General features: G+C 43.1%; 1 protein-coding gene across 1 annotated transcript in view; it reads right to left on the reverse strand.

The window, feature by feature from the left end:
• Nucleotides 1–18,506, reverse strand: part of LOC134334809 (glutamate receptor ionotropic, NMDA 2B-like) — a 134,808-nt gene that overhangs the window by 10,218 nt on the left and 106,084 nt on the right. The window contains exons 8-11 of the mRNA XM_063017276.1: nt 14,111–14,225; nt 12,449–12,654; nt 9,793–9,964; nt 4,706–4,859 (exon numbers count right to left, since the gene is read on the reverse strand). Coding sequence (XP_062873346.1) covers nt 4,706–4,859; nt 9,793–9,964; nt 12,449–12,654; nt 14,111–14,225 — 647 coding nt within the window. The remainder of the gene's footprint in view (nt 1–4,705; nt 4,860–9,792; nt 9,965–12,448; nt 12,655–14,110; nt 14,226–18,506) is intronic.

Below are 18,506 nucleotides of genomic sequence, written 5' to 3' on the forward strand. Positions count from 1 at the left end.
ACTCTCCCTGTGAGCATTAACGAGACCAGGAAAGACCTTGTAAAAGTTTACAGAGATCCTGCAGCTACGTCCGCCTCCTCTCGGTGATAACTCTCGCTCTTTTTAAAAGCATGAAGTGTGTGGGGGGTTTGTTAGGGGTTGACAAAATTTACAACCTTATGTTTGGGCAGCAGGTGTAATAAAATTAATCTTCCCTCAAGCTCTCAATCAGGTCATTTCACAGCTTGTTATTCTGTGTTATTCAGGCTCGTTCTTTCTTCAAACGTAAATACTGTTATGCGGTAAATAAAGCAGGTGAGCCAGAGGAGGGCATTTACCCCTCTAGCCGGGTAAACAAGCGCTTTCCAGAGACGTACAGGCTGAACACGGCTTCAGAAGGTCAAACGTGTTCTAATTAGTAACACCTGAAAGCCGCTGAGCAACTGGAGGCAGTTTGAAATAAATACAATCCGGTCTCACGCACCCAAATCTGCACCCTTCTTGAAATGGGTGTTATTATTCATCCCATGTGAGGTCAGGTAGTAATAAACTGGAAAGGTTGAGAAGCCTGTTAGTGCCCAGTGAAGCAGAAATGTCATGTAACCCTTTGTAGAGGTTTTTATGTAATTGAAATATCAATGGGCACAGTTCAGTCCGTTCACTCCATGGGGAGTGGAGTCTTCCCATGGTTTAGAGGTACACTATGTTGTCAAATCATTGAATTCAGGTGTTCCAATCACTTCCATGGCCACATGTGTATAAAACCAAGCACCTAGGCATGCAGACTGCTTCTACACACATTAGTGAAAGAATGGGTCGCTCTCAGGAACTCAGTGAATTCCAGCGTGGTACCGTGATGCCACCTGTGCAACAAGTCCAGTCGTGACATTTCCTCACTACTAAATATTCCACAGTCAACTGTCAGTGCTATTATAACAAAGTGGAAGCGATTGGGAATGACAGCAACTCAGCCACAAAGTGGTAGCCACGTAAAATGACAGAGCGGGTCAGCGGATGCTGAGGCACATAGTGCGCAGAGGTCACCAACTTTCTGCAGAGTCAATCACTACAGACCTCCAAACTTCATGTGGCCTTCAGATTAGCTCAAGAACAGTGTGTAGAGAGCTTTATGGAATGGGTTTCCATGGCCGAGCAGCTGCATCCAAGCCTTACATCACCAAGCGCAATGCAAAGCGTCGGATGCAGTGGTGTAAAGCACGCCGCCACTGGACTCTAGAGCAGTGGAGACGTGTACTCGGTGGTAATGAATTACGCTTCTCCGTCTGGCAATCCGATGGACGAGTCTGAGTTTGGCGGTTGCCAGGAGAACGGTACTTGTCTGACTGTATTGTGCCGAGTATAAAGTTTGGTGGAGGGGGGATTATGGTGTGGGGGTGTTTTTCAGGAGTTGGGCTCGGTCCCTTAGTTCCAGTGAAAGGAACTCTTAATGCTTCAGCACACCAAAAGATTTTGGACAATTTCATGCTCCCAACTTCGTGGGAACAGTTTGGGGATGGCCCCTTCCTGTTCTAACATGACTGCACACCAGTGCACACAGCAAGGTCCATAAAGACATGGTGAGTGAGTTTGGTGTGGAAGAACTTGACTGGTCCTGACCTCAACCCGATAGAACACCTTTGGGATGAATTAGAGTGGAGACTGCGAGCAACGCTGCTGTGTCTGATCCACTCATACCAGCACAACACACACTAACACACCACCACCATGTCAGTGTCACTGCAGTGCTGAGAATCATCCACCACCTGAATAATACCTGCTCTGTGGTGGTCCTGTGGGGGTCCTGACCATTGAAGAACAGCATTAAAGGGGGCTAACAAAGCATGTAGAGAAACAGATGGACTGCAGTCAGTAATTGTAGAACTACAAAGTGCTTCTATGTGGTATGTGGAGCTGATAAAGAAACAGGGAGGTGGTTTTAATGTTATGGCTGATCAGTGTAGATGCCGCTGAGCACTTGCGAGTACTTTGTAAGTGTTTATTCACTCTAATGGAGGTGACCTTTCAGTAAGACCTTCTGTGAGCCAGTGTTGCCGGGTCTTTGTAATCCATCCAGCAGCGCTGCAGAATCCTTTTGTGTTTTGCATTACTAAGCTGGCCACATCGAACCTGCCAAAGTAAGCAATGGTCTGGCATATAAATCAGCGCCCAAGCCAGCGAGAATGACACTCGACTTGTGCCGTCTCTTCAACGTATCTGTAGTGTTGGTGACGATGAGGATGTCAGGTTTGGTCGAGATGGTTGTCCAAGGACAACAACTCTTTGCTAACCATATTTATAAGTTTGTAAGTAGTTTTTTTGATGTGTTGCCAGTATGTTGTCTGTTTCTCTTTACCCAAAGGCTACAGAAGATCTGTTGGTGAAGTAATTTATTCTGAGGTCAGTCTGAGGAGAATCAGATCAGTTTTAGGTTTGAATGCTAATTTTAAAGCCAAGTGCTTGTTACCTGGCCAAGGGCGTTTGATCATTCAGTCGCCACAAAGCCTGTTGTGAGCTGTGAGTTGTGTGTTCTTCATGCAACAGTCCTCATTCTTCTTGACCTCTCTGCAGCCTCTGACACAGTAAACCACAGCATTCTCTTGTCCACTCTCTTCAACCTTGGAGTAACCGGTTCGGCATGCCAATGGATGGCCTCCTATCTGGAAGGGCGCTCCTACCAAGTGTCATGGAGTGGAGCTATGTCCCCTCCACGTACTCTCTCAACCGGTGTTCCTCAGGGCTCTGTACTTGGCCCACTTCTTTTCTCTATCTACACCCGCTCTCTGGGTGAGGTCATAGCCTCCCATGGCTTCTCTTACCACTCCTATGCAGATGATACTCAGCTCATTCTGTCATTTCCTCAAGTCTCAGCTCACATCTCAGCATGTCTGCGAGATATCTCACAATGGATGTCAGCTCATCGTCTAAAACTCAATCCCAGCAAGACAGAGATGTTGCTCATTCCTGGAGATCAGTCTCCAACCCAGAACCTAGTCATCTCTCTTGATGACCCCAGATCAGACCATCTGATAATGTAAGAAGTCTTGGTGTCGTCCTGGATAACCAGCAGACCTTCTCTTCTTAAGTAGCCAACATGACAAGATGACAAGAACATCAGGAAGATTCGACCATTTCTCTCCATAGAAGCTACTCAGATTCTGGTCCAGTCACTTGTAATCTCACGGTTGGACTACTGCAACTCCCTCCTGGCAGGTGCTCCAATGTCCACTATTAAACCCTTGCAGCTCATTCAAAATGTTGCTACATCACCCCACTGCTGCGTTCTCTTCACTGGCTTCCTGTAGCTGCATGCATTCAGTTTAAAACACTGATGCTTACCTACAAAGCCAAAAATGGACCAGCCCCAAGCTACCTTTGTGATCTAATCAAACCCAACTCTGTACCACGCAACCTCCGAGCCACTAGTCTCACTCGACTTGATCCTCCACCCAGGACTCGAGGAAGACAAGCATCAAGGCTCTTCTCTTGTGGTGGAACAAACTTCCTCTGTCTGTCCGAACATCTGAGTCGCTCAGTGTCTTCAAAAAACTATAAAACACCTTCATCACCTCTTTACTGAGCACTTTGCTAAACTCTGCTAAATGCCGAAAATGTAAATGTAATGCAACACTTGGGCAGTCCGAGTTATACAAGGTGGAGGATTCAGGCAGCCTCATTGAAGCAACAGATCCATCAGAGGCGACACTCTCAAGGTGTTAAAACCATCCAAAACTACCCACTGTTTCCTGTTCTACAGGATGTTGGCACTGCCAGAGAAAACACTCCATGAAAACAGCCAGACCGTTGGCTCAGCTTCCTCTTTGAACTGCTGCCAAAATGAGCTACATGCTGGTGTTATAAGACATTTACACAAGATGAGGTTTGCACTGTCCTTCCATGGTTGGCCTTCTGCACCTAGGGAGGGCTACTGACATCTTTGTGCTGCCTTCATTTTAAATGACTGTTCATCTGGCCCATCTACATCCAACTGACAGTCACACATGGCTTAAAGCACCATCACTGTCCATCACTGCCCCACCTTCCATCTACCACCAACTTCTTAAGGACCTTCCTGATCATTAAGAACTCCTGGAGTCCCCTTGGAGACCTCAGCTTGGGTCTAGTCAGGTCATAGTCATGTTAATGCCTGGGGCACACATATATGGAACAAGAAGATGGCCTAAGATCTCAGGCTGAGAAAACCCTCACAAGTCTCAGTTGATGGCACAGCTGTAGCTTCTTCCTGGCTGACCCCACATGAACCAATGTCATATCCAAACCCTTTTTGAATCCATGAACATGGGAGCGCCTGCCAGAAGGGAGTTGCAGTAGTCCAGCCGTGAGATTACAAGTGACTGGACCAGAATCTGAGTGGCTTCCATGGAGAGAAATGGACGAATCTTCCTGATGTTGTAGATGAGGAACCGGCACCATCTTGTCATGTTGGCTACATGAGGAGAGAAGGTCAGCTGGTTATCCAGGACAACACCAAGTCTGATCTGGGAGTCGTCAAGAGAGATGAGTAGGTCCTGGGTTGAAGATTGATCTCCAGTAATGAGTAACAGCTCTGTCTTGCTGGGATTGCAGTGGGCCAGAGGGTTTCCAAGGTTTCCAAGAGGCGTCAGGTTTTGAGACCTTCACCCCTACACCCCTACTGCATAAGCTGGTTGAGTTTTTAGAGCTTAAGAGGTGCAGGGGACAGTTTGGGGGGTAGAGGGCGGTTTCTTACCCAAAAATGCTGATGGCGACACAGTGCCATTGCTACGTGAGACCATGACGCTGATTCCGGTCTCGATGAAGGGCACAGAGAAGTCGATGACCTCTGACCTTTCTTCATTTATAGTGAGAGATCCCACGGCCATGTGAGCATTTTTGGTGACCACCTGAAAAGAAAGAAGGACAAAGGGATTTTTGGTTTGGCACTCGGTACCCAAACACACCTTCCACTTTCAACCCTGTGTACCACAGTGCCACAGAAAGTATCTGCCCCCTTCTGGTTTTCTCTATTTTTAAATATTTGGCAAACTAGATGATACAGTAGTATGCAATCATCCAAAACCCAAACCTAAATTATAAAACCTAAATCCCACCCTAAAAGCCTAAAACCTACACTCCAAACTATAAGCCTGAACCCTAATCTAAATCCTGGCTTAAAACTGACCATAGGTTCTACATTCTAACCTAAACTCTAAACCCCTTCTCTATACTCTTAACCTTAACCAAAATCCCAACATATAACCCTGGGCCGCTCAGGTGGCACAGCGATAAAAACACACGCTGGAATAGAGCTGGGATCTCTAATACATCATATCGAATCTCAGCTCTGCCTGCCGGCTGAGACTGAGCGGCCACGTGAACAAAGACAGGCCTGTTGTTCAGATATGGGCGGGACTAAGCCGGATGACTGGTGCAGTTGCTGGCTGATTGATGGCGCCTGCATAGAGATGAGAAAAGAGTGCACTCAGGGTGTGTCTCTCCGTACACAGTGCTGAGCTGCACTGCACTCATCAAAGTGTAGGTGATAAGATGCATATAGCTGCTGCCCACGTGTCGGACGGGCATGGGTTAGCTTCATTCTCCTCAATCAGAGTGGGGATCAGCATTGGTGGAGAGGAAGCATGACACAATCGGGCAATTGGACGCTTTCTTAACCTTAACCAAAATCCCTAAACTTAAACCCTCCTCACAAACGTTTAACCCTAAATATATAACACTACCCTCAAACTGGAACCCTAACCGAACTTTTCTGAACCAGTAGAAATGGAGATGTTTTAAATATAATTGTTATAGATCTAAACCTAACCATCAGTTATCAGTCTTAACCTTAGTACTTAAACCTAATCCTAGCTTTATCATTACCACAACATTTAAGCCACAACCCATAACCCCCAGTATTACATTGAATTCCAGGCCACCCAAGAAGGCTGGAGGTCCCTGCTGAGTCTGGTTCCTCTCAAGGTTTCTTCCTGTAATTTTAAGTGGGTTTTTCTTTGCCACTGTTGCCCTTGGCTTGCTCAGTAGGGGTTTTTGGTCTGTTGGTCCTGGATTCTGTAAAGTTGCTTTGAGACAATGACTTGACTTGACATTTCCTTCTAGGCCAAACCAGATCTGAATGAGAGTCTAAACCCTCTGACTGAATCTCTCTCAGGTGTTTACAGAGTGTGGTGATGATGCTACACCTTCATCGTCACCTTCATCATCATGTTTAATGTAGAAAAACAGCACAATTACAGAGCACACACACACTCACACACACATACACACACACACACACACACACAGACTGATGACAAACACTTGAGCTGAGAGAGTGTAATAATAAGTCTGGTGTTCAGTAGGTGTTCAGAATGAGTTCCTATCAAACCTGAAAATAAAACATGAGTGGAGCTCATCAGAGCAGCAGGAAGTGAAACTGGGCCACGCCGAGTGGGTTTAACATTAAACTTTAATCAGGAACATCATGAGGAGACGTCATTACACTGTCTGATCATCTGCTGAAGATCTGAACCTCCACGAGTGCTCGAGTCTGATACCGATCATCACGGAATGATCAAACATCTCATCATCAACCACCTACAGAATCATCCACTCACCATAGATCTACAGAACTGATCTACTCACCCCAGATCTACAGAACTGATCTACTCACCACAGATCTACAGAACTGATCTACTCACCCCAGATCTACAGAACTGATCTACTCACCCCAGATCTACAGAACTGATCTACTCACCACAGATCTACATAACTGATCTACTCACCATAGATCTACAGAACTGATCTACTCACCCCAGATCTACAGAACTGATCTATTTATCATAAATCAACATAAGCAATCTAATCATCATATATATACATAACTTATCAAGTATCTACATAACTGATATACTAATCTTAGATCTACTTAGCATGAATCTACACAAGTGATCTACTCATTATAGACCTACTTATCAAGATCTACTCATCATAGATCTACTTAGCATGAATCTACATATGAAGAGTCTACATAAGTGATCTACTCATCATAAATCTACATATCAAGAGTCTACATAAGTGATCTACCTTTCATAAATCTACACCTCAAAAGTCTACATAAGTGATCTACTTATCATAAATCTACATATTAAGAGTCTACATAAGTGATCTACTTATCATAAATCTACATATTAAGAGTCTACATAAGTGATCTACTTATCATAAATCTACATATTAAGAGTCTACATAAGTGATCTAGTTATCATAAATCTACATATCAAAAGTCTACATAAGTGATCTACTCATCATAAATCTACATATCAAGAGTCTACATTAGTGATCTACTTATCATAAATCTACGTATCAAAAGTCTACATAAGTGATCTACTCATCATAAATCTACATATCAAGAGTCTACATAAGTGATCTACTTATCATAAATCTACACATCAAAAGTCTGCATAAGTGATCTACTCATCATAAATCTACATATCAAGAGTCTACATAAGTGATCTACTTATCATAAATCTACATATCAAAAGTCTACATAAGTGATCTACTCATCATAAATCTACATATCAAAAGTCTACATAAGTGATCTACTTATCATAAATATACATATTAAGAGTCTACATAAGTGATCTACTTATCATAAATCTACATATCAAGAGTCTACATAAGTGATCTACTTATCATGAATCTACATATCAAGAGTACATAAGTGATCTACTCATCATAAATCTACATATCAAAAGTCTACATAAGTGATCTACTCATCATAAATCTACATATCAAAAGTCTACATAAGTGATCTACTTATCATAAATCTACATATTAAGAGTCTACATAAGTGATCTACTTATCATAAATCTACATATTAAGAGTCTACATAAGTGATCTACTTATCATAAATCTACATATCAAAAGTCTACATAAGTGATCTACTCATCATAAATCTACATATCAAAAGTCTACATAAGTGATCTACTTATCATAAATCTACATATCAAGAGTCTACATAAGTGATCTACTCATCATAAATCTACATATCAAGAGTCTACATAAGTGATCTACCTTTCATAAATCTACACCTCAAAAGTCTACATAAGTGATCTACTTATCATAAATCTACATATTAAGAGTCTACATAAGTGATCTACTTATCATAAATCTACATATCAAGAGTCTACATAAGTGATCTACTTATCATAAATCTACATATTAAGAGTCTACATAAGTGATCTAGTTATCATAAATCTACATATCAAAAGTCTACATAAGTGATCTACTCATCATAAATCTACATATCAAGAGTCTACATTAGTGATCTACTTATCATAAATCTACGTATCAAAAGTCTACATAAGTGATCTACTCATCATAAATCTACATATCAAGAGTCTACATAAGTGATCTACTTATCATAAATCTACACATCAAAAGTCTGCATAAGTGATCTACTCATCATAAATCTACATATCAAGAGTCTACATAAGTGATCTACTCATCATAAATCTACATATCAAAAGTCTACATAAGTGATCTACTAATCATAAATCTACATATCAAAAGTCTACATAAGTGATCTACTTATCATAAATCTACATATCAAAAGTCTACATAAGTGATCTACTTATCATAAATCTACATATCAAGAGTCTACATAAGTGATCTACTTATCATAAATCTACATATTAAGAGTCTACATAAGTGATCTACTTATCATAAATCTACATATTAAGAGTCTACATAAGTGATCTACTTATCATAAATCTACATATCAAAAGTCTACATAAGTGATCTACTCATCATAAATCTACATATCAAAAGTCTACATAAGTGATCTACTTATCATAAATATACATATTAAGAGTCTACATAAGTGATCTACTTATCATAAATCTAAATATCAAGAGTCTACATAAGTGATCTACTTACCATAAATCTACATATCAAGAGTACATAAGTGATCTACTCATCAGAAATCTACATATCAAAAGTCTACATAAGTGATCTACTTATAAATCCACATAGCAAGAGTCTACATAAGTGATCTACTCATCATAAATCTACATATCAAGAGTCTACATAAGTGATCTACTTATAATAAATCTACATATTAAGAGTCTACATAAGTGATCTACTTATCATAAATCTACATAATAAGAGTCTACATAAGTGATCTACTTATCATAAATCTACATATCAAAAGTCTACATAAGTGATCTACTTATCATAAATCTACATATCAAAAGTCTACATAAGTGATCTACTCATCATAAATCTACATATCAAGAGTCTACATAAGTGATCTACTCATCATAAATCTACATATCAAGAGTCTACATGAGTGATCTTTAATGTACTTTTTTAAGAATCTACTATATAACTGATCTATAATGTGTTTTTAAGATTCTATGTGAACTGATCTGTTACTTATTAAGACTACATAACATTTTCTTATAGCTGATCTACATAACTGATCTACCTATGAAGAGTGGATATAGTTTGGAAAGACACACCAGGGTCTTCACGGGGCCACAATTTAAACTGTGGATCTCTATTATCAGATGATGACAAGACACAAATCAGGTTAAGGATATAAAACAATATCTAAGGGTTTAGTGTTTCCAGGACCACAGTGGCCTTCATAAATTTGAAATGAAAGACGCTTGGCACAACCTTGAACCCTTCTAGATTTGGGCATTCAGTCAAACTAGGCATCCTAGCAAGAAGGCTTCGGTCCAGGAGGTAAGAATAAAGCCTACAGTCAGTCTGAAATCACTCCACATCAGGAACACCTTCACAACTGATGAAAGAGTGAATAATCAGTGCTCTCACCTCTCCCACCATGCCGTTCCAGGTACCATTGATCTTCTTGCCATGTTTGCCGTTGGTGACCAGGTAGAGGTCGTAGGTGAACTTCACAGACTTGGCGATCTTCTTCAGGATGTCGATGCAGAAGCCTTTACAGCAGCGTTTTATATAGAGACCGGAATCACCCGTCTGATTACTGAGCGAGAGAGACAGAACGAATCAGAGTGGTGTAGTGGTTTATTTTTATATATATATATATATATATATATATATATATATATACAGTGTATCACAAAAGTGAGTACACCCCTCACATTTCTGCAAATATTTTATTATATCTTTTCATGGGACAACACTATAGAAATAAAACTTGGATATAACTTAGAGTAGTCAGTGTTCAGCTTGTATAGCAGTGTAGATTTACTGTCTTCTGAAAATAACTCAACACACAGCCATTAATGTCTAAATGGCTGGCAACATAAGTGAGTACACCCCACAGTGAACATGTCCAAATTGTGCCCAAAGTGTCAATATTTGGTGTGACCACCATTATTATCCAGCACTGCCTTAACCCTCCTGGGCATGGAATTCACCAGAGCTGCACAGGTTGCTACTGGAATCCTCTTCCACTCCTCCATGATGACATCATGGAGCTGGTGGATGTTAGACACCTTGAACTCCTCCACCTTCCACTTGAGGATGCGCCACAGGTGCTCAATTGGGTTTAGTCCATCACCTTTACCTTCAGCTTCCTCAGCAAGGCAGTTGTCATCTTGGAGGTTGTGTTTGGGGTCGTTATCCTGTTGGAAAACTGCCATGAGGCCCAGTTTTCGAAGGGAGGGGATCATGCTCTGTTTCAGAATGTCACAGTACATGTTGGAATTCATGTTTTCCTCAATGAACTGCAGCTCCCCAGTGCCAGCAACACTCATGCAGCCCAAGACCATGATGCTACCACCACCATGCTTGACTGTAGGCAAGATACAGTTGTCTTGGTACTTCTCACCAGGGCGCCGCCACACATGCTGGACACCATCTGAGCCAAACAAGTTTATCTTGGTCTCGTCAGACCACAGGTCATTCCAGTAATCCATGTTCTTGGACTGCTTGTCTTCAGCAAACTGTTTGCAGGCTTTCTTGTGCGTCAGCTTCCTTCTGGGATGACGACCATGCAGACCGAGTTGATGCAGTGTGCGGCGTATGGTCTGAGCACTGACAGGCTGACCTCCCACGTCTTCATCCTCTGCAGCAATGCTGGCAGCACTCATGTGTCTATTTTTTAAAGCCAACCTCTGGATATGATGCCGAACACGTGGACTCAACTTCTTTGGTCGACCCTGGCGAAGCCTGTTCCAAGTGGAACCTGTCCTGGAAAACCGCTGTATGACCTTGGCCACCATGCTGTAGCTCAGTTTCAGGGTGTTAGCAATCTTCTTATAGCCCAGGCCATCTTTGTGGAGAGCAACAATTCTATTTCTTACATCCTCAGAGAGTTCTTTGCCATGAGGTGCCATGTTGAATATCCAGTGGCCAGTATGAGAGAATTGTACCCAAAACACCAAATTTAACAGCCCTGCTCCCCATTTACACCTGGGACCTTGACACATGACACCAGGGAGGGCCAACGACACATTTGGGCACAATTTGGACATGTTCACTGTGGGGTGTACTCACTTATGTTGCCAGCTATTTAGACATTAATGGCTGTGTGTTGAGTTATTTTCAGAAGACAGTAAATCTACACTGCTATACAAGCTGTACACTGACTACTCTAAGTTATATTCAAGTTTCATGTCTATAGTGTTGTCCCATGAAAAGATATAATGAAATATTTGCAGAAATGTGAGGGGTGTACTCACTTTTGTGATACACTGTATATATATATATATATATATATATATATATATATATATATACTGTATATATATATATATTTAATGCATTTTTTATGCGTTGCCTCCTCCTACCCCTGCGCAGCCCTTAATGGAACCCTTTTCCACCCATGCGCTCTGCACAGGTGCCTCTATCCACCAACCATTCTTACAGCGTTTGAAGACCCCACCCATATATTCCGGTCATTCCCTACATGCAGGCACTGCATTATGCCCGCTAGATGGCGCCCAGCCGGTGCCAACGCCGAGTTTTGAACAATGGCACTGTGTCCTAGCAATGGCTAGGTTCACATAACCCTTTAGTCAAGCCCGGGATACAATTACCATCACACCACACCAGCTCACAGTATAACTATTGTTACTGCTGTTACTACTGTGGACCCACAGTGTCTCCAGTCATCTCCATCCCCATAACCCCAGTGCTGGGGTGTGCTCTCTGTGTTCCCCACTTCTCTCAAGCTTTTATGGTCCAGAGCATCTCATCAAGGGTTCGACCGGAATGTTTCAGACTTCTCAAATACCAGACACCAAAACAGAACTGATATCGCCCAAGGTGGCATCCCTATTCATCCCTGTATGGGGACCGAGCATCTCTGGGGTCACATAAATACAGAACAGTTTTGATACAATAGAAAAGCCTACAAACATTCAGCTCAGTGTGTTGGTGTGTTTATGCGTGTGTGTGTTTGTGTTTATGTGTGTGTGTATGTTTGTGTGTTTATGTGTGTGTGTGTGCGTGCGTTTGTGTGTGTGTGTGTGTGTGTGTGTTTATGTGTGTGTGTGTGTACCGTATTTTCAGCTGCTTCCGGCAGGGCACAGTGTTCCTCATGCAGGTACCGCTCAGCGGGTCGACGTCCTCCACGATGACGAACGGCGCCTCCTCCAGTGTGACGATTGACAAGTGGTCGTCATGGCGACTTTCCATGGAGTATAGGTCGAACCGCGGCCACACGTGGTACTTCATCGCCAGAGAGCCGTTCTCCCACTTCCCCACCTGCACGCGGACGCATACCAGTTATCAAAAATCAGCGGTTATATAACACTAACGGATCCACAGAGAGACATATAGGTATATATGTATATACATACAGACTGACAGACAGACAGATAGACTGATAAAAAGAGAGACAGACAGGTAAACAGACAGATAAAAATACAAGAAGGCAGACAGATAAGAGACAGATAAAAGGACAAAAAGCACACAAGTAGACAGATAGGCAGACAGGCAGATAAAGGGACACAAAGGCAGACAAACAGACAGAAAGACAGATAGTTAAACAGGCAGACAATAAGACAAAAAGGCAGACAGACAGACAGACAAATAAAAGGACAAAAGAGCAGACAGACAGACATATAAAAGGACAAAAGGGCAGGCAGACAGACAGACAGACAGACAGACAGACAGACAGACAGACAGATAAAAGGACAAAAAGACAGACAGACACAGATAAAAGGACAAAATGTTGACAGAGATAAAAGGACAAAAAGGCAGGCAGACAGGCAGATAAAAGAACAAAATGCAGACAGGTAGACAGACAGATAAAAGGACAAAAGAGCAGACAGACAGATAAAAGGACAAAAGAGCAGACAGACAGACATATAAAAGGACAAAAGAGCAGACAGACATACAGACAGACAGACAGACAGACAGACAGACAGACAGACAGACAGACAGATAAAAGGACAAAAAGACAGACAGACACAGATAAAAGGACAAAAGGTTAACAGAGATAAAAGGACAAAAAAGCAGGCAGACAGGCAGATAAAAGAACAAAATGCAGACAGGTAGACAGACAGATAAAAGGACAAAAGAGCAGACAGACAGATAAAAGGACAAAAGAGCAGACAGACAGATAAAATGACAAAAAGACAGACAGACACAGATAAAAGGACAAAAAGACAGATAAAAGGACAATAAGGCAGACAGACTGACAGACAGATAAAAGGACAAAAAGAAAGACAGACAGATAAAATGACAAAAAGACACACTGACCAACAGACAGACAGACAGACAGATGACTGCAGAAACACAGAATGACAGAGGCAGAGGTAGACTGTGAGCTAGACAGACCAGTAGGTAGAGTGTTATACGGGTTAGCGAGACAGACAGACAGACAGACATAGTGATAAAGGTAGACTGTGAGGTAGACAGACCAGTAGGTAGAGTGTTAGACAGGTCAGAGAGACAGAGTGATAGAGGTAGACTGTGAGGTAGACAGACCAGTATGTAGAGTGTTATAAAGGTTGGCGAGACAGACAGACAGACATAGTGATAAAGGTAAACTGTGAGGTAGACAGACCAGTATGTAGAGTGTTATAAAGGTTGGCGAGACAGACAGACAGACATAGTGATAAAGGTAAACTGTGAGGTAGACAGACCAGTAGGTAGAGTGTTAGACAGGTCAGAGAGACAGACAGAGTGATAGAGGTAGACTTTGAGGTAGACTGACCCTGTCCCACTGTCTGTTTTTGTCCAGTAGGATGATGACCAGTTTGGGGTGCATCTGATAGCCGTCCTCACTAAACGAGAGGTTACGTCCTTCAAACGTCACGTTCATGAGATACCTGCAACACACACACACACACACACACACACACACACACACACACACACACACACACACACACACAGTATTATTCTCTCATGCCCTGTTATGTGTAAAGCTATCAGTATCTGACCAGTCCGTGAAACTACACACACACTGACTCGCTCAGTGAATCCAAACACAAATGCTCGCTGGTGATCCACACGCTCCACCATCATGTTACTCTTTACTTTGTTGTGTAACGCCAACCGTTGATGACGCAGGCTCGGTTCCCAAAAACTGGTGGAAACGGGTCGGTTTTCTACAAAACACCAAGGTTCGAAGGAACCTGAACAGAACCGGTTCAAGAACCAGAGTTCTTTTGGTGTTCCTTTGGAGGAAAAGCGTTATGTACGTCTATTTTTTTTTTTTTGGCTGCTCTCAGCTTGGGGCCTCACAGTTCATTATTAAAATCACGTTCAACACACACAAGTGTTTTTTACTGCACACACACACACACACTTGGTTGGACAAAAGGTTGACGGGCGGCCACACTCTCACCGGCCTTTATGTAACCGGTACAGGAAGCGATAGTGCTGTCATATGTAATAAAAAGCACTGAATAATTGATCTTGGTCATGTCCGCTGTCCTTGGTATGTAGACACGTTTGCTCATACACACACACACACACACACACACACGATACAGTAAAGGGCCAGTGAGGGGCACCTAAATGGGACCTGATAACCTGGCATCGGGTTATAAACATACACAAGGCTTAACATTATATACAGTATATATATGGGTATAACTGTGTGTGTGTGCACGTTTAGTACAGTAAATCGGCCGCTCTCATTTCCTCTCTCTGCGTTTCGCTGTTTCCATAGCAACCCTTCACATCATAATCGTATGTGAACACAAAGAGAGAGGCATCCGCTCGCAACGCCATCATCGAAATATAAGTACAGTGTGTGTGTGTGTGTGTGTGTGTGTCCTTCTCTGACAGTAGGGAGACAATCAAAGCCTAACCCTAACCCTAACCCTAACCCTAACCCATCGCCCTGGCAACCACTACTACAGCGATGCCCGAGCCAACCCGGTCGGCTTCCGTGGCGTGTTGCTATGGAAACCATGACCTGAGCGGGCGGGCCGACCTCCGCGTCTCTCGGGCTGAGTTCCAATCGTACCGCCTGTAGCGTGCGCCAGCCAGAACTATAGCGGCTCTGTACACCATCCATTCATGTGCCTAGTCCTGGTCAGGGTCGCAGTGGGTCTGGCGCAGACTCAACATGAGGCAGCAATACATCCTGAGCAAATCACTAATCAGGTGCAGGATGGCGAACTTGGACGTGTATTCATTTACTCTGGTGGACAAGTTAGACTTGCCAATCCACCTTCTGCATTGAACCAAGGTATCCTGAACTCTTTTGCTGAGTGGCACCCACTCTTCCAGCACTTTTTCATATATCCATGGTGTTTAAGTCAGTTTAGCATAAGTGATGGGTGGTGGTTGCAGGTTCAAGCCCCATTAATAACTTTAAAACCACCTCCTTGTTTCTACACTCACTGTTCCACTTACCATATAGAAGCACTTTGTAGTTCTACAATTACTGACTGTAGTCCATCTGTTTCTCTACATGCTTTGTTACCCTCCTTTCATGCTGTTCTTCAATGGTCAGGACCCCCACAGGACCCCCACAGAGCAGGTATTATTTAGGTGGTGGATCATTCTCAGCACTGCAGTGACACTGACATGGTGGTGGTGTGTTAGTGTGTGTTGTGCTGGTATGAGTGGATCAGACACAGCAGCGCTGCTGGAGTTTTTAAATACTGTGTCCACTCACTGTCCACTCTATTAGACACTCCTACCTAGTTGGTCCACCTTGTAGATGTAAAGTCAGAGACGATCGCTCATCTATTGCTGCTGTTTGAGTCGGTCATCTTCTAGACCTTCATCAGTGGTCACAGGACGCTGCCCACGGGGCGCTGTTGGCTGGATGCTTTTGGTTGGTGGACTATTCCCAGTCCAGCAGTGACAGTGAGGTGTTTAAAAACTCCAGCAGCGCTGCTGTGTCTGTGGATCAGCACAACACACACTAACACACCACCACCATGTCAGTGTCACTGCAGTGCTGAGAATCATTCACAACCTAAATAATACCTGCTCTGTGGTGGTCCTGTGGGGGTCCTGACCATTGAAGAACATTAAAAACAGGTTTAAAAAGTATGTAGAGAAACAGATGGACTACAGTCAGTAATTGTAGAACTACAAAGTGCTTCTATATGGTAAGTGGAGCTGATGATGTTTTAATGTTATGGCTGATCAGTGTAGGTGCAATAGGAATATCGCAGCGTGGTTAACTGGTAGCAGTGGTGTAAAAAAGGAGTTTAAAACAAGCGCACGACAGTAAGTCTGGGTTATAAAGTGATAAATGTTAATTAAAATACTTCTTCTTATAAAACACACACTCACACACACACATGCGGGGTTGAATACATTGCAGATTACATGCGGAGCGGCACTGGGATTAATTACTGATCGTGTGTATTGATTGCAGTTTTCCTGGAAATGCAGGCGCAGAACAGCAAAGATCCAGATGCAGCAGTTCATGACTTTCAATTAGATGTACACACACGCACACACACACACACGCGCACACACACACGCACACACACACACACACACACACACACACACACACACACATATATATACAGTGTATCACAAAAGTGAGTACACCCCTCACATTTCTGCAAATATTTCATTATATCTTTTCATGGGACAACACTATAGACATGAAACTTGGATATAACTTAGAGTAGTCAGTGTACAACTTGTATAGCAGTGTAGACTTACTGTCTTCTGAAAATAACTCAACACACAGCCATTAATGTCTAAATAGCTGACAACATAAGTGAGTACACCCCACAGTGAACATGTCCAAATTGTGCCCAAATGTGTCATTGTCCCTCCCTGGTGTCATGTGTCAAGGTCCCAGGTGTAAATGGGGAGCAGGGCTGTTAAATTTGGTGTTTTGGGTACAATTCTCTCATACTGGCCACTGGATATTCAACATGGCACCTCATGGCAAAGAACTCTCTGAGGTTGTGAGAAATAGAATTGTTGCTCTCCACAAAGATGGCCTGGGCTATAAAAAGATTGCTAACACCCTGAAACTGACCTACAGCATGGTGGCCAAGGTCATACAGCGGTTTTCCAGGACAGGTTCCACTCGGAACAGGCTTCGCCAGGGTCGACCAAAGAAGTTGAGTCCACGTGTTCGGCGTCATATCCAGAGGTTGGCTTTAAAAAATAGACACATGAGTGCTGCCAGCATTGCTGCAGAGGTTGAAGACGTGGGAGGTCAGCCTGTCAGTGCTCAGACCATACGCCGCACACTGCATCAACTCGGTCTGCATGGTCGTCATCCCAGAAGGAAGCTGACACACAAGAAAGCCCGCAAACAGTTTGCTGAAGACAAGCAGTCCAAGAACATGGATTACTGGAATGCCCTGTGGTCTGACGAGACCAAGATAAACTTGTTTGGCTCAGATGGTGTCCAGCATGTGTGGCGGCGCCCTGGTGAGAAGTACCAAGACAACTGTATCTTGCCTACAGTCAAGCATGGTGGTGGTAGCATCATGGTCTTGGGCTGCATGAGTGTTGCTGGCACTGGGGAGCTGTGGTTCATTGAGGGAAACTTGAATTCCAACATGTACTGTGACATTCTGAAACAGAGCATGATCCCCTCCCTTCGAAAACTGGGCCTCATGGCAGTTTTCCAACAGGATAACGACCCCAAACACAACCTCCAAGATGACAACTGCCTTGCTGAGGAAGCTGAAGGTAAAGGTGATGGACTAAACCCAATTGAGCACCTGTGGCGCATCCTCAAGTGGAAGGTGGAGGAGTTCAAGGTGTCTAACATCCACCAGCTCCATGATGTCATCATAGAGGAGTGGAAGAGGATTCCAGTAGCAACCTGTGCAGCTCTGGTGAATTCCATGCCCAGGAGGGTTAAGGCAGTGCTGGATAATAATGGTGGTCACACCAAATATTGACACTTTGGGCACAATTTGGACATGTTCACTGTGGGGTGTACTCACTTATGTTGCCAGCTATTTAGACATTAATGGCTGTGTGTTGAGTTATTTTCAGAAGACAGTAAATCTACACTGCTATACAAGCTGTACACTGACTACTCTAAGTTATATCCAAGTTTCATGTCTATAGTGTTGTCCCATGAAAAGATATAATGAAATATTTGCAGAAATGTGAGGGGTGTACTCACTTTTGTGATACACTGTACATACACACAC

This window comes from Trichomycterus rosablanca, chromosome 2 (assembly GCF_030014385.1).
Source record: "Trichomycterus rosablanca isolate fTriRos1 chromosome 2, fTriRos1.hap1, whole genome shotgun sequence".
In the NCBI taxonomy this organism is placed as follows: domain Eukaryota; kingdom Metazoa; phylum Chordata; class Actinopteri; order Siluriformes; family Trichomycteridae; genus Trichomycterus; species Trichomycterus rosablanca.